The sequence below is a fragment of the Pezoporus occidentalis genome, unplaced genomic scaffold (genome assembly GCF_034315485.1).
Source record: "Pezoporus occidentalis ecotype Australia unplaced genomic scaffold, CSIRO_AGI_Poc_V1 ctg63, whole genome shotgun sequence".
NCBI classification, from domain to species: Eukaryota; Metazoa; Chordata; class Aves; order Psittaciformes; family Psittacidae; genus Pezoporus; species Pezoporus occidentalis.
This window is the reverse complement of record NW_026915977.1, coordinates 8162435-8183724: the sequence shown is the minus strand read 5'-3', so window position 1 is coordinate 8183724 and position 21290 is coordinate 8162435. Positions and strand designations below refer to the sequence as shown.

At 46.5% G+C, this 21290-nt stretch overlaps 1 protein-coding gene and 1 long non-coding RNA gene across 3 annotated transcripts in view; both read right to left on the bottom strand.

The window, feature by feature from the left end:
• Window positions 1–1428: 1428 nt before the first annotated feature.
• Window positions 1429–21290, bottom strand: part of CUNH8orf48 (chromosome unknown C8orf48 homolog) — a 60901-nt gene continuing 41039 nt past the window's right edge. The window contains exons 7-8 of one of the 2 annotated variants that reach the window (XR_009968794.1): window positions 2391–2612; window positions 1429–1515 (exon numbers count right to left, since the gene is read on the bottom strand). Coding sequence is in view for 1 of the 2 variants with exons in the window: in XM_062640074.1 (XP_062496058.1) it covers window positions 19108–19526 (419 nt within the window). In the remaining variant the exon portion in view is untranslated. Of the gene's footprint in view, window positions 1516–2390; window positions 2613–18605; window positions 19527–21290 lie in introns of those variants that run through there. The other variant, XM_062640074.1, reaches the window with a different exon arrangement.
• On the bottom strand, window positions 5513–9429 carry LOC134174769 (uncharacterized). The gene is made up of 2 exons (XR_009968768.1): window positions 6918–9429; window positions 5513–5904 (listed from the first exon to the last, which is right to left on the bottom strand). It is a non-coding gene; the product is annotated as an uncharacterized LOC134174769 (long non-coding RNA).

Here is a 21290-nt window from a genome sequence, read left to right as displayed (position 1 = left end):
TTGGAGAGTGCAAACCATCTCAGAAACTACTGAACCGCTGAAAGACTCGCCTTGATTGCTTCAGCTTCCACCTAAGCATGATCTCAGCCTCCTGTTCTGAGGCTCAGAGGTGACAAATTGTTATCAGCAATGTGCTGGGTGTCTGATACATTGGTACACGTGGTACCAAACACACTGATGCACCAAACGCTGGGGTAGGAGTCAGCTGGCTCTGCAGTGCTGGCGTTCAAGTTACAGGCTAATATTCTTCTGGATTGGTTTTGGTCTTGAACCCCATCTAATTATGAAATCCTGAAGTATTTACCATGTTGACATACTGTGACCGCCTGTGACTGCTCTGGCTACTAACTGGGAAGCTCTTTCATCTGCCTGCTGCAAACATACCACTGGTGCACCTTGCCGTCCCCATTTAAGACACCTCTGACAACATGTCAATCCCACAGAGGCTTGCTCTAAACACCCCCCAGTTTCATCCTTAGCCACCTCAGACAAGTCAGCTGCTGGAGAGAGCAGTACTTGATTGACTTTCCTTCTGTTTACTTTATGCCCTGACCCTCAAGGCTCCTCCACAGCTCTCACCACCAATCTGTCTCTCTCTTGTCTTCATATCCTTCCAATTTCCTTGCTATAGGCTCCCGGCTTGCCCTCAAGGCACATGATGCATGATGAGCAATTTTAACCTCCTGAGCAGCTGTAACTCCCCCCGGTCAATCCTTCAGCTTCCTTCACCATTGTTGTTCTGTCTGACTTCGGCACTGAGGCAACAGAACTGGATGCAGGTATTGACTCCCAGGTCTTCTGTAATTTGGAGTGATGGAGACTCGGAGGCATCCTATCACCCACCCAGTGCAGACAGCCCCAGGCAGGAAGAGGCTTTCTTCCCCCAGTGGTGTCTCCTCATGCTGGCAGCACGTTCCCTCTGTCCTGACACAGCTCCCTTATTACCAAGATCACCAGTTCTTAGTTTCTGCCTAGTTTTGTACACTACTGCAGTAACAAATAACCCCAAATCAAAGCCCAAAACTTCCCATATTAAAGGCAGTGGTGGAGATCGGTGTGATTTCTATCACCTCTGCTGTTGGTATTAAAAGCTAATTCACCTCAATGCATCAGCAAAGCTTGCCACAGAAAGTGAGGAATGCATTCTGCTCTGTTCCACATGAGCTTTGGTTTATACTTGAGACTGGAGCTGACCCACAGCAGACAATTCAAATTCCTTCTGTACGGCCTCATTTTTGTTGGCTGCCAACTACGAGCCAGTCCAGCTCCAGATCCCTGTTCACAGACGCTTTATTATGGCACCAGGGAAGAAATCAGCAAGAAGGGGACAAAATACCTCAGCTAAAAGCTGCCCTTGCCTGTCAACCTCATGATAAGAGCAGACCCAGGGAGTTTAAATGCAAACAAACTGGCTTCAGAGACTCACCAGCTTTCTGTGTCCTGCAATATACCCAGGGGCCACAAAGCATGTCGAGCACGCGAGGGAAGTTCAAAGTGTGCAGGAGCTGAAGTGATCTGCAGAAGAAAATCAATACAGACAAAGCGGTGTTAAGCAGCCACATGAGAGATTAGCAAAGATCAGTACTGGAATGAAGAGAATCTTCTGAGGAACTGGACAATGAATCCTGTTTATCACGCTACATACTGCCTTCTGAGGCAGAGCCCTGCAGCGTGCCTTCCCTTCCCTTCTCTTCCCTTCCCTCTTTGTGAGATGAAACACTGACACTTTCCCACAGGACATAATCCCTCCTGAAACCCTGCTGAGGAATCTGGACTGACAGACATTGAGCCTCAGAGGAATTTCCACAGAGGCTACATCCAAACGTTACAACACCAAAGAAGCCAGCGAACGCTGTCAGAACGGGACACTCCGGTGCCAGGCACTCGCCTGCAAGAGGCCTCCATGGAGGCAGGTGCGAGACACCGCTCTGACATGTGTGAGTGCAGAAGGACAAACGTTTGCATCACTTTTGTGACCACAAAGATCAAACTATGACCAAATTCCTGCGAGATGGGTGTTCCAGTGAACAGCTGAGACCAAAGCGTATCGCAGCACCAGCTGTCTCCTGCTCTATGTACCTCCCTTCGTCAGCAAACTGCAGTTCCGCTCCATGCTGCTGCAGCCACCCCACCACCAGCACCCATGCTAGTGAGCTCAAAGCAAAGTCACACAGAGCTGCATCTTTGCCTTCCCTGCAGATACACCTTGCTGCTTGAGGCAGAACCATCTCAGCTCACATCTCTTTCACCATTGACCCCAAGACTAATAATCATCTCTGGGTTGGAGTCCTTTGTCACCTTGATGTGTCACGCTGGGTGCATGGGGGACTACTGAAGGGTGCAGGCTCCCTGCTGTAGCCCATCATGAGCTGGAACAAGGCACCACTTACCCAGCCCCCTCATACATTCCTTTTCCTGCCAGCATTAGTGTTGTCAGACTGGCATTTTCAGCATGACTTTGTCAAGATGAACTTGAACTACACACGCATCTGTCTTCCTCACATCAGCGTGAATCTTCTCTCACTGCTTCCAGGGTTGTTAATCCTTCTCCTCTGGGACTGCACCAGGATGGTCCTTTCTTCTTGAGGATAATGGGACTGTCAAACAGGATTCTAGAAAGGACAGAATGGTTCCTTGAGTTTTCCAACTTCTTTGTAATTAGACATTCATTCCCATCGGAGCAGGAAAAGGACAGATGATCTTTCAAGGACAAGCCTGGCATTTTTTAATGGCATTCACAGATGATGGTTTATCAGAAGCCTGTTTCAGAACATAACTGATAATAGGAATCCTAAAGGTAAAGCTAGCAAACATTAAAGGCAGGAATCAGAGGGCATAGGAGAGAAAAAGGAGTATTCACATGCAGTAAACTGCTAACACAGACCTGTTCAGACAACTGTAAATGAGGACCCATAACGCACAATGCAGAACCACAGGACAGATTCCAGAGCTCTAAGAGGCTTACAGAAGGAATGGTTCCCCTCAGTGTCCCTTCAGCCATAAGACTTGTATCCCACTAGCAACAAAGATCTCAGGAGGATTAGGCTGGAGTATACAAAACCATGAGTGTAGCACAATACCCAGCCCATCAGTGGCTCACATGTTGCCTTTGGAACAAGAAGAGAAGGAAGCAGGTATCTCCTGCTATGCCAGCCTCTCTTCCTGCATCTACACTGCATAGAGAAATGCTATTGAAATGCAGCCACTTCTGCAACCCACAGAACACAAAATCACTGCGTTTTTAACACGAGGGAGGGGAAGCACAAGGGGCTTGCAGTTTGACTGCCTAAGACACCAAAACCAGCTCCATCAAACAGCTCTGACTACCATCTCACCTGCAACACAATTTTCAGCACCATAAGGCTGCCAGCAGCAAAGTGTCTCGCTGGTTTATCGGTAAATCACAAGAGAGAATCTTCAGCTGAAGCATCAATGCCAGGCAATGATTTCTACACAGGCCTGTGCTCACAGCTTTGGAAAATTGCCTGGGTGTCCCAGCAGAATGAAACAAGATAAAGAGAGAGTGATTCAAGTAATGACTAAGAACAAGGCCTGGAAAAGACTGCCTGCTTACAGATCAGCGTGATGTTTGCAGTAATTAATACATGTGACAAAGCAGAAAGGAGCACAAACAAGTTACAGTTCACATCTCATACAGTTTAAAGTTTCCACTCCCATTTGAAAGCTCTGATGTACATCACCCACCTCATGCTCTTCAGCATCACTCAGGGAAACTAAGCACACCCTGAAATAAATGTCATCTGACTGTGTCAAGGCACTACAGCAAGGATGGAAGATCATAGAGTCATAGACTCAGTGGTCCGGGTTGGAAGGGACCTTGAAGCTCATCCAGTTCCAACCCTGCCATGGGCAGGGACCCCTTCCACTGGAGCAGGTTGCTCCAAGCCCTGTCCAACCTGGCCTTGAACACTGCAGGGATGGGGCAGCCACAGCTTCTCTGGGCACCCTCACAGGGAAGAGCTTCTGCCTAAGAGCTCATCTCAGCCTCCCCTCAGGCAGGTTAAAGCCACTCCCCTTGTCCTGTCAATAAGACGCATCCAACACACTGATTTCTCCACAAGCAGCTGTGCTGAAGAACAACCCATGGCTGGGGCTCACTCCTTCACCCACCTGGGGATGCTGAGGCCACCCAAAGCCAGCACCATGCACATCACACAGCTCTGGGAGACATGAGCAGGGCACTGGGGTCTCTCCCATCCTCCGGGTGTAACTACATCATCAGGCCACGATTCTCACCCTGCTTCTATCCCAGTGAAAGCTTGCTATTCCCAGGCACATTTATTTATTGCTTTATTCTGGTCTCCATGGAAACAAGTGATGACATTCCCAGCTGCTGCAGGGAGGCCAGAGCCAGCGGCAGGAAGCACGGCAAAGGCTACAGCCAGAAAAGCACAATTCCTCTGCAAAGAGCAATGAAATAAGTGGCAGGAGAGTTGAAAAGCACTAAATGTGAGAGGCCTGAACTTAAACCCACTTCAATTATTTAACAGGATTGCCTGCTCTGTGTATTCGGATGAGTAGGATCAAACCTCAGGACTGCTGAGGTTGTCTCATCAGCACTTGCAGACAGCGCTGGCACATTGTATCGCTGCACCCACTGGGCACCTCTGAATTGCTTTTTATCAGCCTCCTCTGGAAACGATGAACAAAGCAAAGAGAAAAAGCAAGGCCAGATGCTCGGAGCTGAGCTTGATCCTGCAGAAATCCACGCCATCAGGTGGGTCCAGCCTTGCTCTGAGGAAATAAACACAGATGGCAGTAATAACGCAGAAATACAGGCAGCAAACACAAGCCATGCAAGCCCGCACCTGGAGTCAGGGATCGCTTTGCCAGGCACCAAGGCCCCGTCAGACCATAAGTTCAGTACCTGTTTAGTAATATATAGAGCTGTTTGGTTGTCTGGGCTGTGAAGAATGTGAAATGTTTTCCCTTACACATCTCATAAGACCAAGCGATGGCTCCAAGCCCCTGTGTCCAACCTGGCCTTGAGCACTGCCAGGGATGGGGCAGCCACAGCTTCTCTGGGCACCCTGTATCAGCGCCTCAGCACCCTCACAGGGAAGAGCTTCTGCCTAATGTCTAATCTAAATGATGCTGTAGCAAGTATTTATCTGATAGAGGACATTATATCATGCGATCAAATGTATATTCAAAGGACAGCATCCCTATAGTAAGGTCTTGCAGAGCTTAGTAAGAAATCCAAACCTACTGATGGACTTACATGATGCTCAAGGCTCCTGTGCAGATGAGATTTACACCAGCTTTGTACCCTATCCATCTCACACCAAAGTGTGCTATGCGCTCTCAGTGGAGGCAAGGCAATGAGGCTGTAACATAAATGCACCCAGAGGCAGCACATCCATATTGCCCTACTGAAAAGAGAGAACAAAGAAAGAAATCAGGACTAATTAGTTCTATAACATGTCTGGGACTGGATTTAGCGTCACTCAACGACCACAGTCAGCAGAGGAATGAAGAAAAATGGAGGCAATTTGTGGCTCAGTATTTATTAGCATTCAGATAATATGCCCCATCCATCATACACAAGGCATGTTTCAGGTGTACCAGTGCTCCTGTGTCCCGAGTACCCAGAACCCCTGTAAATCCTCTTCCTCGGATCCATTCATCTGGAAACAACCGCTGGGGGAAGCCATCTTTAACTTATGATGGAAATAAAGACTGATGATATGAAGCAGTCATAAAAGTAAGAGGCTGCAGATTAAGACAGAAGGAACCCACTGCTTCCTGCATACATAGATCTGTGAGTTACATGCTGCCAGGCACAGTTGTAGGATTATGGGAATAAAACCTCAACTGACACTGACAGAGACCATTTGAAAGCATCTAAAAGTCTTCAGACAAGTTGTTTGTTCCATTTCACAGCTGCTATTTAGCAGGGCAGGGAAAGGAAACAGTAAGGGGCCTGCAGAGGTTCCAGACAGGAATACATTAAACACGATAACATAAAAGGTTGGCTCCTCTCTTTATCCAGAAGTAACCACGGACAGCATCAGACTTATCCAGGTCTGACCAACAGACACATCTGTTTCCAGATGTTGCAGCCCCCCGCTCCTGCAAGCACTCCAGATAAGCAGCCTGGAATGACTCTTCCATGTGCCATTTTAAAGGACAGTTTAATTTCTACATGGCCATCAAAGAATGGGTCCTTACCATCAGTTACTGCTTAGTGGAGAGAAGGAGATGGCAGCAGAGGTTCACAGCCTCACTGCAGGCTTGGGAAGCATGCTGGCTTTCAGGTTTATTCCGCAGGCGCTCCAAGACCAGACTCCCTGAAATCTCATCAATTTTTGACTCAATAATACCCTAAGTGGCTGAAATTAAAGATATGGAAAATTAAACATACATTTGGGCACTTGGATAAATCAAGGCCTATAAAAAAGGAAGCACCAAATAAATCTCTTCATGTCGATTTCTGCTTTGCTGAAGTTTTAATGAGTTTTGACCTTTCATCTGCACATCGGCATTGAAAAATCTCATCTCATTTCCAGGGAAAAGAACTTCTTGCCTTTGTCTAAGAAAATGAATTGTTCTGGGTCCTACACAGTTGTCAGCTTGAAAACAGTCGGGCTGCTCAGCAGCTGAGCAGCTGCTAACTGAAAACACACAGGAGAAAACAAAGCAACCCCCGTTTCCTAATGAGCGTCTATTTATAACAATTATAAATCATTAATGTTGGTTAATTTATTAACATAACAGTGACATCAGACTTGATATTTCTGGCACAGGCACATGATGTCTCAAGTTATTTATTGATTCGTATCATCTTTGACAGCACAGGCAGGTGAGATGATGCACTGATGGAGTAAAATGGCAATTCCTGGGCTGTTACCACTGGATACAGAGACCCAACAAGGGTGACAGAAGAATTAGCTCACAAAACATATTTGACAAATAGATGGGCTTCAAACTCTCCAGTGGCTCAGGACTGTAATAGGTCTGTAATGAGGGAGGAGGTTAGTAAATAGGAACATTTGAATTCAGGAACAATGACATGCAATTAATATCAGTGCCCTACCCCCATATATCCCCAGAACAATTAGGATGTGCTGAAGGAGCAGTTGTGTTTGCTGAGATTTCTGTGCCAGCAAATACGGGGGATAAAGTATGCTTACAATTTAGGAAGGTCTCACCTCTGGGGTGGAATGTGCCAGATGTTTAACAGTGCATGTAACAGCTCGGAAGAGGGAGTGACAGAAGAATCAACTACTCCAAATGGATGTGAGTCCTAGGATGGTGCAATGTAGTAACTCACCCTGGAATACAACCAAGGCCCCGGACTGCAAACACCCTTGCAAGATGTGCCACCTCCGCTTTTAAACAAGGGATCACTCTCTTGATCGCAGCATTATCTGGGGGACACCAGTTCCTCCCAGTACAGCTGGATGTGAGCAAGAAATGTTTTCCAGTGAGGGTGGTAAAGCACTGGCCCAGGTTGCCCAGAGAGGCGGATGCAGCATTCCCGGAGACATTCAAGGCCAGGCTGGATGTGGTTCTGGGCAACCTGGTCTAGTGGAAGGTGTCCCTGCTCATTGCAGGGGGTTGGATGAAATGAGCTTTGAAGGTCCCTTCCAACCCAAATTATTCTACGAGTCTATGAATAGAGATTGCTACCAAGTCTACCACCAACATTACTCCTCAGTCCACACTCAATGGTCTGGTATGGACTGGTACAACCCAGTCTGTTTCTCTAAGCTCACCATAAATAATGCAGTACCTGCAATGGTGTGGCAGTGATCCTCTTTCTCTGGCCATCATCCTTTACAGTTCCTTAGACTGATAGAATGGTTAGGGTTGGAAAGGACCTTAAGATCATCCAGTTCCAACCCCCCTGCCATGGGCAGGGACACCTCACACTAAACCACGGCACCCAATGTCTGCTTGTCACATCATGTCTTCTTGCCTGTTGGCAAGGCAAGCAAAAACCCAGCCAAACCCATGGCTGAACTTTTATATCCTGAACTTGGCTCCTGGATAAAGTATTGACACCTGACAGCCGTGGATCCTGCAGCTTCTAGAGTTCAGTCTGTGAGCGTAAGTCTCCCACTAGAACAAAAACTGAGCCTGGCAGGAAGGGGCTTTCTCCAGGGATAAACAACTCTGCAGTTGCTCAGAGCTGCACCTCATGTCATTTGCCTGTAACAAAACCAGGATGGAGATGGGACAGGGAGGAGAAGGCTGGCTGATTCTTCCAGTCTAGTCCACAAACAGCTGCAGATGCAGATGCAGTCACACCAGGAACAGGAAGGGTACTCAAAGAAATACAAGGAATTAAACACACACAGGTATATGGAGCGCTCAGGAACGGGGAAAGGTATGCAGGTAATGGTACAACCATACCTAAAGCTACAGGAGGACCCTCTTCTCCAGCCTTAACCACCCCACATCATGGCACACCACAGGGTGAAAAAGCAATGGGTAGATGGCATTTCATGTATTGCACATGAAGCCCACCTCTGCACAGTCATCAAACCAATAGCTGGAGGGTTCTAAAGACATTAAATCTGAGTAGCAGGCACCCCAAGGTTTACCAAAAGCTGTGCCCCAGTGTGAGCTTGAGTGCAAGCAGCATGATACACAGAGACTTAGGATTCAAGCACTGATGCAAGCTCACAGCCAAAACACCAGCTACATTTACCTGTCGTCTCTGATGTGAGCCCAAGCCTAAATACATGAAAATCTTCTTTTCCCTTCATGATGAATACACATAAATTTGTGTCTTCCTGTGCAAAAAGTCACATCAGGGATATGTAATCATGAAAAGCACCATGTAACATTACTGTAGTTCATAATATGCATCCTTCTTCTGTTTCCATTTCTATCCAATGGGAGTTACACACTGTTATTTCAAGGAAGGTTCATGGTTCTTCCTGAATTACTGTACTTTTACTGGCACACAAGCAGAAGTGCTCCTCATAGGAATGAGGTGGTGAAAAGGAAAGAGCATGAAAGGCTCCATTAGGGAATGCAGGAGCCATTCAAGGTCTTCTCAAGATTAACAGCATTTTTATGGAGATGTACTTGCCTGCCTTTCTGCTGATGCTTTCAATAGGGAGCTGCAGTAACTTGACTCAGAATTAAATGAAGCTACTTATACACATAAAGTTAACCAACCACTTAATTAGTTTCCTAGTCAGCCTCTTTCTGTAAAATGAAAGAAGGGGATTCATGTTTGCTCCTCTCACAATCAAAACCTTTCTTTTTTAAGGAAGCATCGATACTCTGCTGTCTATTCACAGGGCAGAGATGTGGTGTCTCTATGGAAGGATGCTGTCCTCTGAAAGAGATCTAATGTTCATCGTAATAACACTGTATTTTAGAGCACCTCTCTGAGCATCTCATTTCTTAGCTAACAGCTGCTTGCATGGTGGGTAGAACGAGCATCTTCTTGCACCTGCTTAGAGAATGAAGCGCATTCCTTCAAGTGATGATGTGACAAGAAGAGGGACATCAAGGGAACCCCTGTGCAGGGTCTTGCTCAAGTGGAAATCAGTCATCCCGTATGCTTTGATAAGAGATGGCATTTCTTCCACTTATCAGCTCTTCCCTGAGGTCCCTTATAACACACTTCACAGCTAAAGCCATACTTCCTTTTCCCAAGTGCATTACCCCAAGCCTGCTCACCCAGGCCATCAATATATGCTTACATCCCTCAGACCTGTGAAGTCTCTCAGGCTGGCTTCACTCTTTGCTATTTTCTTAGCCTGTATCATCTTGTGCAATAACAATACCTGGGAGTTGTTTCGGCCTGGCTCTGGCTTTTGTAGGAGCTGGGGCACAATCCTGAAAAGCAAAGTTGGCCAAGGAGGCTTCCGTGGGAGCACAGCTGGATTTGGGCTGCTCAGCAGATTGGCTTCAGACCCAGCTTTGTGCAGTGATTTCCTTTCTGCACCGGGGTACAACACTGTGCTAGTCATGCCATAATCTTCACTCATGAAAGCGAACCAAACCTTTAACTGCAGATAAAGTCAAAAGCCACCTCTCCTCTTCCTACATTTTTAAAGCAAAGCCATGTAAGTCCCACAAGAAGTATGTATAGGAAAAGTTTAACACCTCTTTTGTGTCATGCCTTGGGGCAGCTGAGGATACTGGACAGGGATGGCACATCCTGCTGCTGCCACGTCCCCGTGCAGACTGGCTGCAGATGGCTGTGTCACTGTCCTGATGAGATGCGATGGTACTAACGAGATCCAGGAGCCACTCCTCGTGGGGAATGATCAGAAATGGCTTCGTTTCACTCTTGACTCCTGACAGAAAACAACTGTGGGTGTAGTGAGAGTGGCAGATGAGGACGGGAGGGGGAAAGAGGGGGGAAAGCTCATCACAATCTGCAGCCAATTTGAAACACTCCTCTGGGACTGACTCATTATCAGCCCTGCAACCAGGCATTTCACCTATCATGTACTGCCTGATAAACACTGATATTCTGCTAATAACAAACTGCCATCTGCTATCTATTAATGCTTGTTAAGGCTGCTTTAGAGGCCAGCAGAACCCTCCCTGTGCCAGTATTTCCCCCTCTATCTGCATTTTCTTTGCTTCCCCTTTTTCGCTTCTGTGGTCAGATGGGAACCAAACAGCGCCAGCTCCTTCTGCCATCTCCGATAAGGTTATCTGGGATCCTAATGGTACATCCTAAACTTAGATTCAAAAGCAGAAAATCACTAATGGGCTCCTGTGAGCGGTGGAGATTCTGCTCTTTTTAAAAGGCTTTAAAGCTCCCTGCTGTGGATTGAGCCAGTTTGGTCCTCCAACATGGAAAAGCTGTCAATCATCTCAGCCAGTGCCCTCACTAAGCCAGGCATTTCATAAGCCACATGACCCAACCAGCCAAGACACTGAGCAGGAAAAGGCAACAAGTGGCTTAGATCCATGGGTGTTATTAGGGATAGAGACACACTCTCAGACATTGGCTGGTTTTCATCCCTTCTCTTCACCTTTGCCTGAAAGGGAATGCATCAACAAAGGGAAACTTCAGCAGGAGTTTAATCAAAGCTGCAGACAAAGAGGCTGGAGTCTGTCCCTTTCTGTTAAAAGCTGACTTTAAGGTTTGTTGTGTGACAGTGGTAGCACTCGTTACACTGCATTCTGGACTCATTATTAGGCTGAAGCAAAGGGCCCATTTCTATCCACAGAGTGTAGAGCAGGGAAGAGAATGAGTCCCAGTGACTCTTCCATGAATCAAATGCCCTCTTGGCTTGCTTTGTCCACACGTGGCCTTCCCTTGCACATACACATGTTGTTCTCTTTGCGTTTGGCTCTTTGCGCAGCAGAGACAATCCGTTTCTTTTTTGTCTGCAGAGATGGTCGTCAAATGAAAGGCAAAGCTGCTTCTGACTGACTATCTGTCAGGATCTAAGGATGGTTGGTTTTCTCAAGCTGGTGTTGAAGTAGAGGAAAAGATGACAATCCTTGGAAGCAAAGTTGCTTTGACTTCTATTCCTACCCTTCAACTGAGTACTGACACCACCACCAAGGAAGGCTGACATCAGGATGCCACTGCTGTCCTGAGCAGTGGCTGATTTCCAGTTTGACTCAGGACTAGTACCTATGACACAAGAAGCACCACAGAACTGCTGCTATTCTGAAGGACTTAGTGGACCTACTCAGTGGCAAAGGAAGGATGTGACCAGTTTCAGAGCAGCATGTAGCGAGCAAAGCTCCCACTCACCTCTCATACTGTGTAGGTCATGTCTGGGACTGTCCTGTTCACGTACGCATCAGAGCAGCACGTACAGTGAGTGGATGTGGAGTGATGTCTGACAAGGAGGATTTTACAGAGGGTATTTTTAAAAGCCTCTTGCTCTTGTTAGTCCTGATGGGGAGGGGAGCAAGGGAGGAAAGTGGAAAATGAAGAGGCAGCTAACTTGAGAAATACTGAAGCTGCAAGCAAATAACTGTGAGGAAATAAAAGCTGTAACAACAACAACAAATCTTTGAGGGTTTGATGCATTCCTGCCTGTGAATCTGCCTGAATCTATTTAAAGGACCAGATTTCATCCCAGTATATAGAGTTGCAAAGTTTGCTGGAGCTGCTGCAGATTACACCATTTGTAATGACAGCTCATTGCATCGGAGAGATGCCCAACAGAGAAGTAACTGCACAGCACATTTCCCTTATGATGAGCAGAGGGGTGACTGAGGAGACCAGTGTCTGTGAGCTCACCTACATGATGCAACCTGCTAGCAAATAAGATAAGGTTATACCTCTGCTGCTGGACATGTGGAAATCTGTAGGATGGGTCGCACCCTAGGGGTTATGCAGTCTGCTATTCCCTGCACCATCACAGGAAAACTGAGGGGAAAGCAATTGCCACATTTGGTTTGGGTGCTCTATTAAGTAAGTAAATTAATGGTGCAGGAAGCTGGCATCACTCTCTAAGCTGCAGACAGCAGCCCTCTGGAAGAAGATGTGATCATGTAATTAAGGAGTGTAGCACACTGTAAGCGGGCAAAGGGGCTAATTAAACCCACAAACTTAGCCTCCATTCTGCTGTTTTCTGGTGGTGGTGATCTTCACTTTGCAGCCTTTGTAATACGAGTTTAATGTAACTTTCGGTGCACAATAGCCTCTCGCTCGCATGCTGCCTGCATTGAGTCACAGCACAATGAGTCTCTCGCCTCCTGAAGTCATGTAATTATCTGGGGATCTTAAATTAAGAAAAAGAAGAGGACTCTTGTAAACCTCCCTGTTTGAAGAGAAGTGTGAGTAGGCGACTCCAGTGTTTGTGTCTGTCTGCGGAGAGCCTGAAACAATAGTTTGGAGCGAGACGGAATGTCGTGTGTATCCTCATAGAAAACTAATAATTCCTGCGATTATCAACAGCATCCCCTCAGGGAACTCGGTCACCCCCGTGGGTATTTATGGGCGTTAAGTACAGGGAGAAATCTTGCCGATGACCCTAGCTGTTATTCCTTCCGTTTCTTCTACAGATAAAGCTCCTTGATCTGTCTGGGAGAATCTATTGGGACAATAAAGGACCCCAATGCTCAGAAGCGTCTGGATTTCCCGATGCCATCTGCAGATCCGTGTCCTGTCTTTGCCTTCAAGCTCTGGGGATATGAAAGGGACGAGAAGTCCTGCATTTGAAGGGTGTCTATTTGCAAACGAGGGCACAACTAAGGGCAGTGTGGTTTGGTAGGACCCACCTCCAGGATAGCCCTCGGGAGCATCAGAGCACACAGCAGCACCGAGAGCAAAGCTCTGCAGGGAGACAGGCTGCAGAGCAGACACAGGCAGTTATTTTTAAGCCATCTCTCACATATAGGCAGTTCATGTTTATGGAATATGGCACAGGAGGTATCTTAAAACCAAAGCATCTCTCCAGCTATGCGTATCCAGGACAAACATGAGGTGAATGATACCCTCTAACTTCCTTCCAGAGCCACTTCAGTGGCAATCAGAGGAAACGTTTCCTAGAGAAACAGTTCATATCAAATTTATAAGCCTTCCCTTGGGGAGGAGACGTCTATTTCCCCTTCTACCTGTCATTCTTCTTCGTTTATTGGATCAATAAGGCATTACATTTGGCAGGCTTTAAGTAAAAAATGAGCTTTTCATATTACAGAGAGCCTGGATGGATTAAAAAAAAACCCTGTTAGAATCGCGATGCAGTTAATAGGAGTAAAAATAAATAGAAACAGAATCTAAATGTAAATGAACATTACATCACCACTGGCATTTAGGCTCATTTTCAAACACAGAATTAGAAACAGATTTAACTTGCTGAAGCCTGCTGTGTTCATACAGATATAGCTGCTCCGGGGGACACAGGTTCTGTCCGTACCTTCTGCTCCCCAAGCAAGCCACAGATGAGATCCTTACTGGACAAGAAAGGAGCAAGAGTGGCCATGCAGGGGAGTCAAACTTCTACTTTCAGCTCAAAAGGGGAGCTAAGAGGGTGGGAGGAATATGATGATGTTCCTGCTTCCCTGTCCTTTGTAAACTGATGCAATACCGGGTTAACCAGACCCTCCGAACTGACCTACTGAGTTGGAGCTTCTAAGCTTCTGGTCTTTAACACAGCTCCTCCATCAGCTCAGATGCCATAGCCACCACACACTTACATCCATCACGAAGTCCCATCTGTCCATGGAACTGTGGAGTGTTAATTTCCCTGCAAGTGTTGCCAGGAGGGTGAGACACACTCCTGTCTGAGGAGGCAGCTGAGGATCACACCGCCGTGCCCTGCCTTCGGGGCTCACAGACCATTTCCCACTTGGCTGCCTCTCCACAGCCTCAGAGTTCTTCCTTCCTTACCTCTGGGGATCACTGCCCACATACCCACGTTTTCCTCTTCACATAAGGAACGGAATTGCTGGCAGTTCCTCTAAGCTGGTATTATCAGTAGGCCACAGCAGCTTTTCTGACTGCCTTCAAGCTTCAGGGGCAGTTTTCAAAGCTACCCGTCCCCATTCTGTGCTCTGACTTCCACCCTGATGAGTATAATTTCCCTCTGCTCAGAGGCGAGGAGAGCTGTTCTGTTCAGCTACGAGCATGGGGTCCATCATTTAGGTGGAGATGCAGTGATTACGTGTGAGGCTGCTTCTTTTGAGAGCAACTGTCTCCCACAGTGCCTATTACAGAGCAAGGTTTAACACTGCTCTCCCTCCCACTAATCCCTTTGTGTAATGTCACATTACGCATTTGCTTCTTCAACTATTTTTGTAGCTCAAGGCCTTAACTTGCATCTTCCAGCTTCGACCGCCTTTGAAACCACATTACATTCAACAGGGAAGATCTGCTCTGTCCTGACACACACACACAGGCAGGGAATTTCCTTTCTCTCCCACTTACACATTCCTTTGCTTAGGAACTCACCTTGGCTTGAGGCTTTAGGCAAACGCAGCATGAGAAGGGCCAGAGTAAGCCTGCAAACCAACCCCACGCAGATCCTACAACTCTGTCAAAGCCTTTTACTAGCCTTTATCCTGCCTGGATGGTTTTAGTAGCATATTAGCAGAGAGCCATGCTGTGATCAGCAGGAAGGGCTTGTTTATTGCTGGCTTGTTTGAAGACAAGCAGAGCAGATAGTCCCAGTGAAGTGGGAGCTAATTATTGAGGCCTTAATGGAAAAAGATGATGATGAGATGTTGTTTAAGATGTGGAAAGCGTGTGGGAAATAGAGCCCTTGCTCGCTGCGCTGTTGTTCATCCACAATCAACTTCTTGTGTTGAAATATAAGATTAATTTTAATCAATCTCATATTCTGAGCTATGATCTTTGGAATTGCACAGCTCACTGTGATGAGTGGGGAATACCGATGTATAAGTTGTTGGTCTCTACTGATACAGAAACTTATTCCTAGCACTCCCCAGCCAGCAATATGTCTTCAAGCTCATTCTTGAAGAGTAGGAGACATATTCCATTGGAGGGCTCACCTCAGATGGCAGATACACATCAAGAGGTTTCCTACATTTACTGTGCTAAGTAGATCTGTTTCCTCTGGAGCAGTAACCTCGTTTGTGCTTGGGAGCTTCAGCTCAATTCACTCAACATCAAGCAGATTAAAGGTGACAGCATGTAGTTTAATTCTAGCGCAGGCAAAGGCTCGACTCCTAGTAATGAAGTGAGGAAGAAGATTAGAAAAGGAGGAAAAGAAACCAAAATGTAATTTTGGCATCAAATTCCCTTCCCAGCTGTCACCTCAAATCCTGGAGGTACACAGGAGCCATACAAACTCAAGGCACCATTTACAAACTGAAGATACACCTTGAGTACTATCTCTTAGAGTAAGACCTTCATGCTGGTGCACCTAGATACCTCCACCCACCACAGCTACACACAGCAGCGACCTGCCCCATTGCTTCTCTCTTCTCTTGTTCAAAATGGCATCACCATTTACAAGTCACCATTTATTAACATTGATAGTGTTAATCTCGCTCATGTTTCCATCTGTTGGGGCAGATCATCAGTGGATTTCTCCTGCCTTTTGGCAGACCACAGCATTTTGAGCACTGTCATGACATAAATCATAAAAAGCACAACTCTGATAAGGTTATTCAACAGCTCCATTAACCTCCCATGCCAATTCTGGCAATGTAGAGCAAAGGCTTTCAGGGAGACTAAGGTTAAAACATTGCTAGGACAGATGACAAAGCAGGTTGTTAGAGGTGCTTTGTCCAAGCCTTTTCTCCCTCCTTTGGTCACTTTCAGGAGCTCACAGCCTCACATTAATCCTTCATAGACTTGGGTTCCATGGGTCAACACGCTTTTCTTATGAAGTGCTTCTACCTGGAAAACATCTTCTTCATCTTAGGGAAAGTGAAGGAACAGAAGGAAGAGTTGTAGGAAGTGATTCCCCAGATGAGCTCACAGCTCACCTCCAATGTCTTGCCCAGATGCTTGCCTCAAGCAGCCTCCAGCAACAGAGCAGTGACAAATGCTTCATAGTCAAAACCAGTTTTAATAACCTGCTTATCAAGACAAGCATCATCTAAGCCCCAGCCATGTGTTACCCCCAGGAGCAGGCTCTTCCGCTGGGATGATGGGCATCTCCTATGTGATCATCCTTGTCCTTCACCACATCCTTTGGTTTTGCTGCCTGACTTAACAGTTATGTCTCTATCTCTCCATTCAATGCTTGGGACATGGAATTTTTCTGACTTATGGATACTGGGTATTACAGAGAGCACCAAAATGATTGCTGCATGTCCCTGAATTGAGAGCAGCCTCTCTGGATCCTGAGAGTTACACCACACTGCAGATGAGCAGCAGGAATGGTTCAGAGGCTGGATTTATGGGCAGCTAAGAGCCAAGTACCCTAACAGTTAGTGAGGCAAAGACTCAGTGCTAATACATCACGGAACTAAGAAATTACTTTTATAAAGGCAAGTAACAAAAATTGATTTCCATATGGATTTTTTTACTTCGATATTCCTGAAGTCACCATCCTGAATCCCTCCGAGCTGGAGAGTCCAATTTTACAGGTTTGGAAATATCCATATCGTTTGTGATGACATGAAAGGTATCACTATCTGCTTAAAGCTCCTTCCACGTGTTTGGGTATCATTTAGCTTTGTAACAAATGATATTACACAAAATTACTGAATCCTTAAGGATCTTAAAGAAAAACTACTTATTCCCAAATCCTACTGTGGCAAGAGGAATAAGCCATCTCATTTCAAGGACTCCTGACAGATGGGGAAAGGCAATTCAAGCAAAGCAAACTTCAGAATCACATGAAAAAAGCCAATGATGCTCATTCCCGTTCGATGAAGAAAATTTGGAGCAACTCTATTTAGATTTGTAACCAGAAAGAAACATTCTGTTTCCTGACAAAGAACTGTGTCATGAATTACCTTAGGTCTAATGTAAGACAGGGTCAGGCTGTTACTGCCTGTGCCTGATCTCCTCTCTGAACAGATCTTTTCTGACCAAGAATTCTATTAAAAGATCAGTCGAATGCTGCTTTCAGCCTGAAATCATTATCTTGTTGCAGAGGACCCGAAACTTCAAACCTGAAGATCTTTCCTTTCTTACTCACAGACACACACACAGATGTGGAAGTTCTGCTATTGAAAGAAGCTTTTGTCACTGGTGGGCTCCTCACTTCATTTGAGATCATCCAGGCTTTCCTTCCCTTTGTTTCCCTAAGGATTGTCATTTCGGTGTCATCTTTACACGAGGCATGAGATGCGAGTGAGCAGGGGAAAAGGTAAACCTCATTATGCTAAACAGCAACATCTGCACTCAGATTGAAGTGAGCAGTGACACGAAGCAGTTTAAATCTCAGCTGTTGAGCCTGCATGATGGGTATTTGGCAACACAACAGGCACAGACCACCCTGGACACTGCTGCTAACAGCCAATGTCACTCACTGGCAGATGGGAGTGCACAGTTCTGCAGGCACTTGGACTGACAGAGGAGAGGCAGAACCAGTGATCTGGGGAGCAGAAGCAGACAAAAGCACTGGGGACCTCTGCAAACACAAGTCATCATTTCACACAGACACTTCAGAAAGGCTTTGCCAGCTCCTTCAGACACTGAATCTTGCTGTTAGCCTCCTTTGCTTCTACATTAAGGCACAAAGAACTGTTGTTTTTCCATCTCCCCCTGTAAACTCGGTCAGTTACTCAGTGGCTCACCCGGCAGTTGGGGTGCTGGGCTCTGTGCTGCAGGCCAGCTCCCGAGAGAGCCCTCAGCATGTTTATAATGACACGTCTGGTGATGAGAGCCCTGTGTCTCCTGAGGACCACATCCCTGTTTGCTTTTCCAGGTTCCAGGGAGGACAGGGAGAAGTATGCAGCCCTAAACACAGTGCCTCTCATACTCTATTTTGCGTCATTCTAAAGAGTTAAAGTTCAGTGAACACAAAGACTCCATGGAGAGCTGAAGAAGATTTTGTGACTGTCCTGTATTCTTACCCACCTTAGACATCCAAATTGTCTGTCAGGACTGGGGCTGGCATTGAAGCTGCGAGGGGTTGAAACAGAACCCTTAAATGTGGGAGAAGAAGGGAGAAGGGCCCTTGCTTCTCCTTTGCAAGAAGCAGGAATGCCGGAGGAAGAGGATGTTAATCCAAAGGCAGGGTGGCACGCACTGCAATGTAACCTCGTATGGCAGAGAGAATTTATTGTGGTTTTCAACAGGAAAAGCTCCAACATTTCACAAGATATGCATTCTCTGTGATTATTTGTAATGCGCCATAGATGTGCTTGGCACTTCACTGTCAAACACTGGCAGGTCTCTGCCTCAAGGAAGCTATAATTAAGAGTATAGCAAGGGAAGATGATGGATACGAGTGTATGGGAGGACAGGGATACAACAGTGAAAGATCATGAAGAGCTTTAGCTGCTCTTTCCCACATTTCTCTTTTAGTTCACTTCAATGTGATATAATTTCAGTGTAGGACCAAGAACTGATGGAACTCTCGGGTTTTTACCCCACAAACCTGCTTGTGTCCCAAACCAGAACAGAAAACTGAAGCTCTGAAATTCCTCATGAAATAAACACATGCAGGAAGGGTGAGCTGGAAGCAGCCTCACCGAGCTGCCTGCCGTTCCTAGGGGAAGTGTTTCTACCCAGCTTTACCTCTGCACTGTGACACAAACAAGGGAAGAAACAGTCTACCAGGGCCAGTGTGAAAGACTCACGCCCACAGCACAAGGAGGTCTTGAGTGTCTGAGTGCTTGTTGAAAGTCTTGTGTCAGCGGATGTTCTGTGAAGGGGTTTGGTGAACAGCTTCTAGTGGAAAACAGCTTTAGCAGAAATCTGTCAACCAAACCCAACAGTGAGACCATGGAAGAATAATGGGATAGAATGAAAGGGAGAAAATACCAGGCATAGAATAGGGAAGGAAATGAAGGAAGAAAGGTGATTCCAGAGCAAATTCCCCTTGAAGAGATCAAGGGAGCCAGGAGAGCTCTGCTTTTACCTGGTGTTTGAAGAAATTTGGTCATAACCAAAGCAACTCCCTTAGCAGATGAGAAAGCAAGGACCTGGAAATGAGATCCCAAAGGCAGTCCCACGAGGATGTCAGTCAGTCCTGAAAGGGAATAGCAAAAAGAGCAGGGAGATACAATGCTTTAGGATTACAGCCCTTTCTTGGATGTAAAGAGAACAGTTGTGATGAATCCACTCCTCCTCTGGGAGCTGAATAGAGACCAGTGACTGAGTTCCTAGAGGATGCCCCTGGCCTGGAGACATTAACAGTTTCCGATTCCCAGCAGCATGTGGGAAAACTGAGCAGGCAACAGATTTCCACATCATTTCAAGTGTATTAGTACAGTTCCAAAGCACACAGCTTCCCCTCAAACCCCCCACTGTGATTTGGAAGTCTCTGGCTGTGTCTTGCACGTCAGTGAGTCACTCGGTATTTTCCTTCTGCCTAAGGAGCAATCTGACTATGCAGGAATGAGAAAGGAAAACAACTCTTGATCTTGCACCTGAGAGCAAAACAACCTGGGTTAAGCACTCACTTGCTTTGCACTCACAGGAATAACCCCCTGGGTGGCTCAGTGTCCTTGCTGGGGAAGGGGAAAGGTGCCTGGTTCCAGACAGTGAAGACAAAAACAGTCCCACAAATACATCAGGTAGATTAGTAAATGTATCCTGCTAGAGAGGTATTAAACCCTTCCCAAATGAGATGAAAAGAACCTGCCCTTGGAGACTAAATACAGGGTGGCTGTGAGGTACTGACGGGGGAGAACTGCACTTGTACAGAAATGAGAAAATACACGGAGAAAGCTGAATTGAGGGAGTGGATAAAGGGAAGGGGTGCTTGGGCAATCCTAATGAACCCAGTCCTTTTACAGACCTGTGTTCATTCTCTTTGCTCAGTGTGCTAAATCCCTTCAATCTCCGTTTCCCCCCTCCCATCCCCTTGCCCTGTGGTCAGCACTGTGGAAGGTCTGGCTGCAGCAGGAAAGGGCTGTTAACATGAGGACAGAAGGACTTGGGAAAATACTCAGCTCCCTGGCTCTGGATAAAGATAATGAAGATCTTCAAAAGCACAGGGGGAAACCAATAAATCTCTGAATTGAATATCTATTTGGCCACCTTTCATCTAATGATCTCAAACCGCTTTTTATACACACATCAATACGTTCAGCCTCTGTAAATGCAGGCAAGTCAAGCTAGGAACAAAGCAGCAGGCAGCAGTCACAAGCCCTGATGCTCACCCTGTGCTGCAAGTGTAAAGTTCCCAGTCTCAGGAACACTAACGGAGTATCTGGAAACCTGGGAAGTGGTGATGAATTACCCTCAGCAGGGCAAACTGCGTGTCTGTGGAGAAGGAATTGTGTTCTGTGCCATTCAGAACACAAAGAGCACCGAGCCAAAGGGGGGCAGGTGGCTGCTTCCCTCGGGGCTGTAATTAGTATTATCTGAGCAGTGCAGAGCCCACAGAGCAGGTGTCTCCTCTTGGCAACCAGCTGTGAACAGGCAGGATATTGGTGCTGATACTGGAGCCTTTCCCACAAAGCAGGAAACAGCAAAGTTAAGAGGAAGAGGAAAGCAGATAATGTTAAGGAGCAGCAGTTAACAGCCTGATGCCACAGTGTGCTTCTGAGTGTGGAGGGTGTCAGGACCAGTGACCAACAATCAAATCTGACCTTTCAGCATCTGCTCCCATTTCACATTCTTTCTGTAGCTGCTGTTTATAAGGCTGAGGGGATGTGGTGAATGGTCCTCATGCCACCAAAGAAATATAATCAGCAGCTCTCCCACTGGGAGGCTGGGGTGTGCCACCACTGGCACCATTGCCAGTAGGATCTCTCATCAGGCCAAGCACTCTTCCTCTACTGCTCCT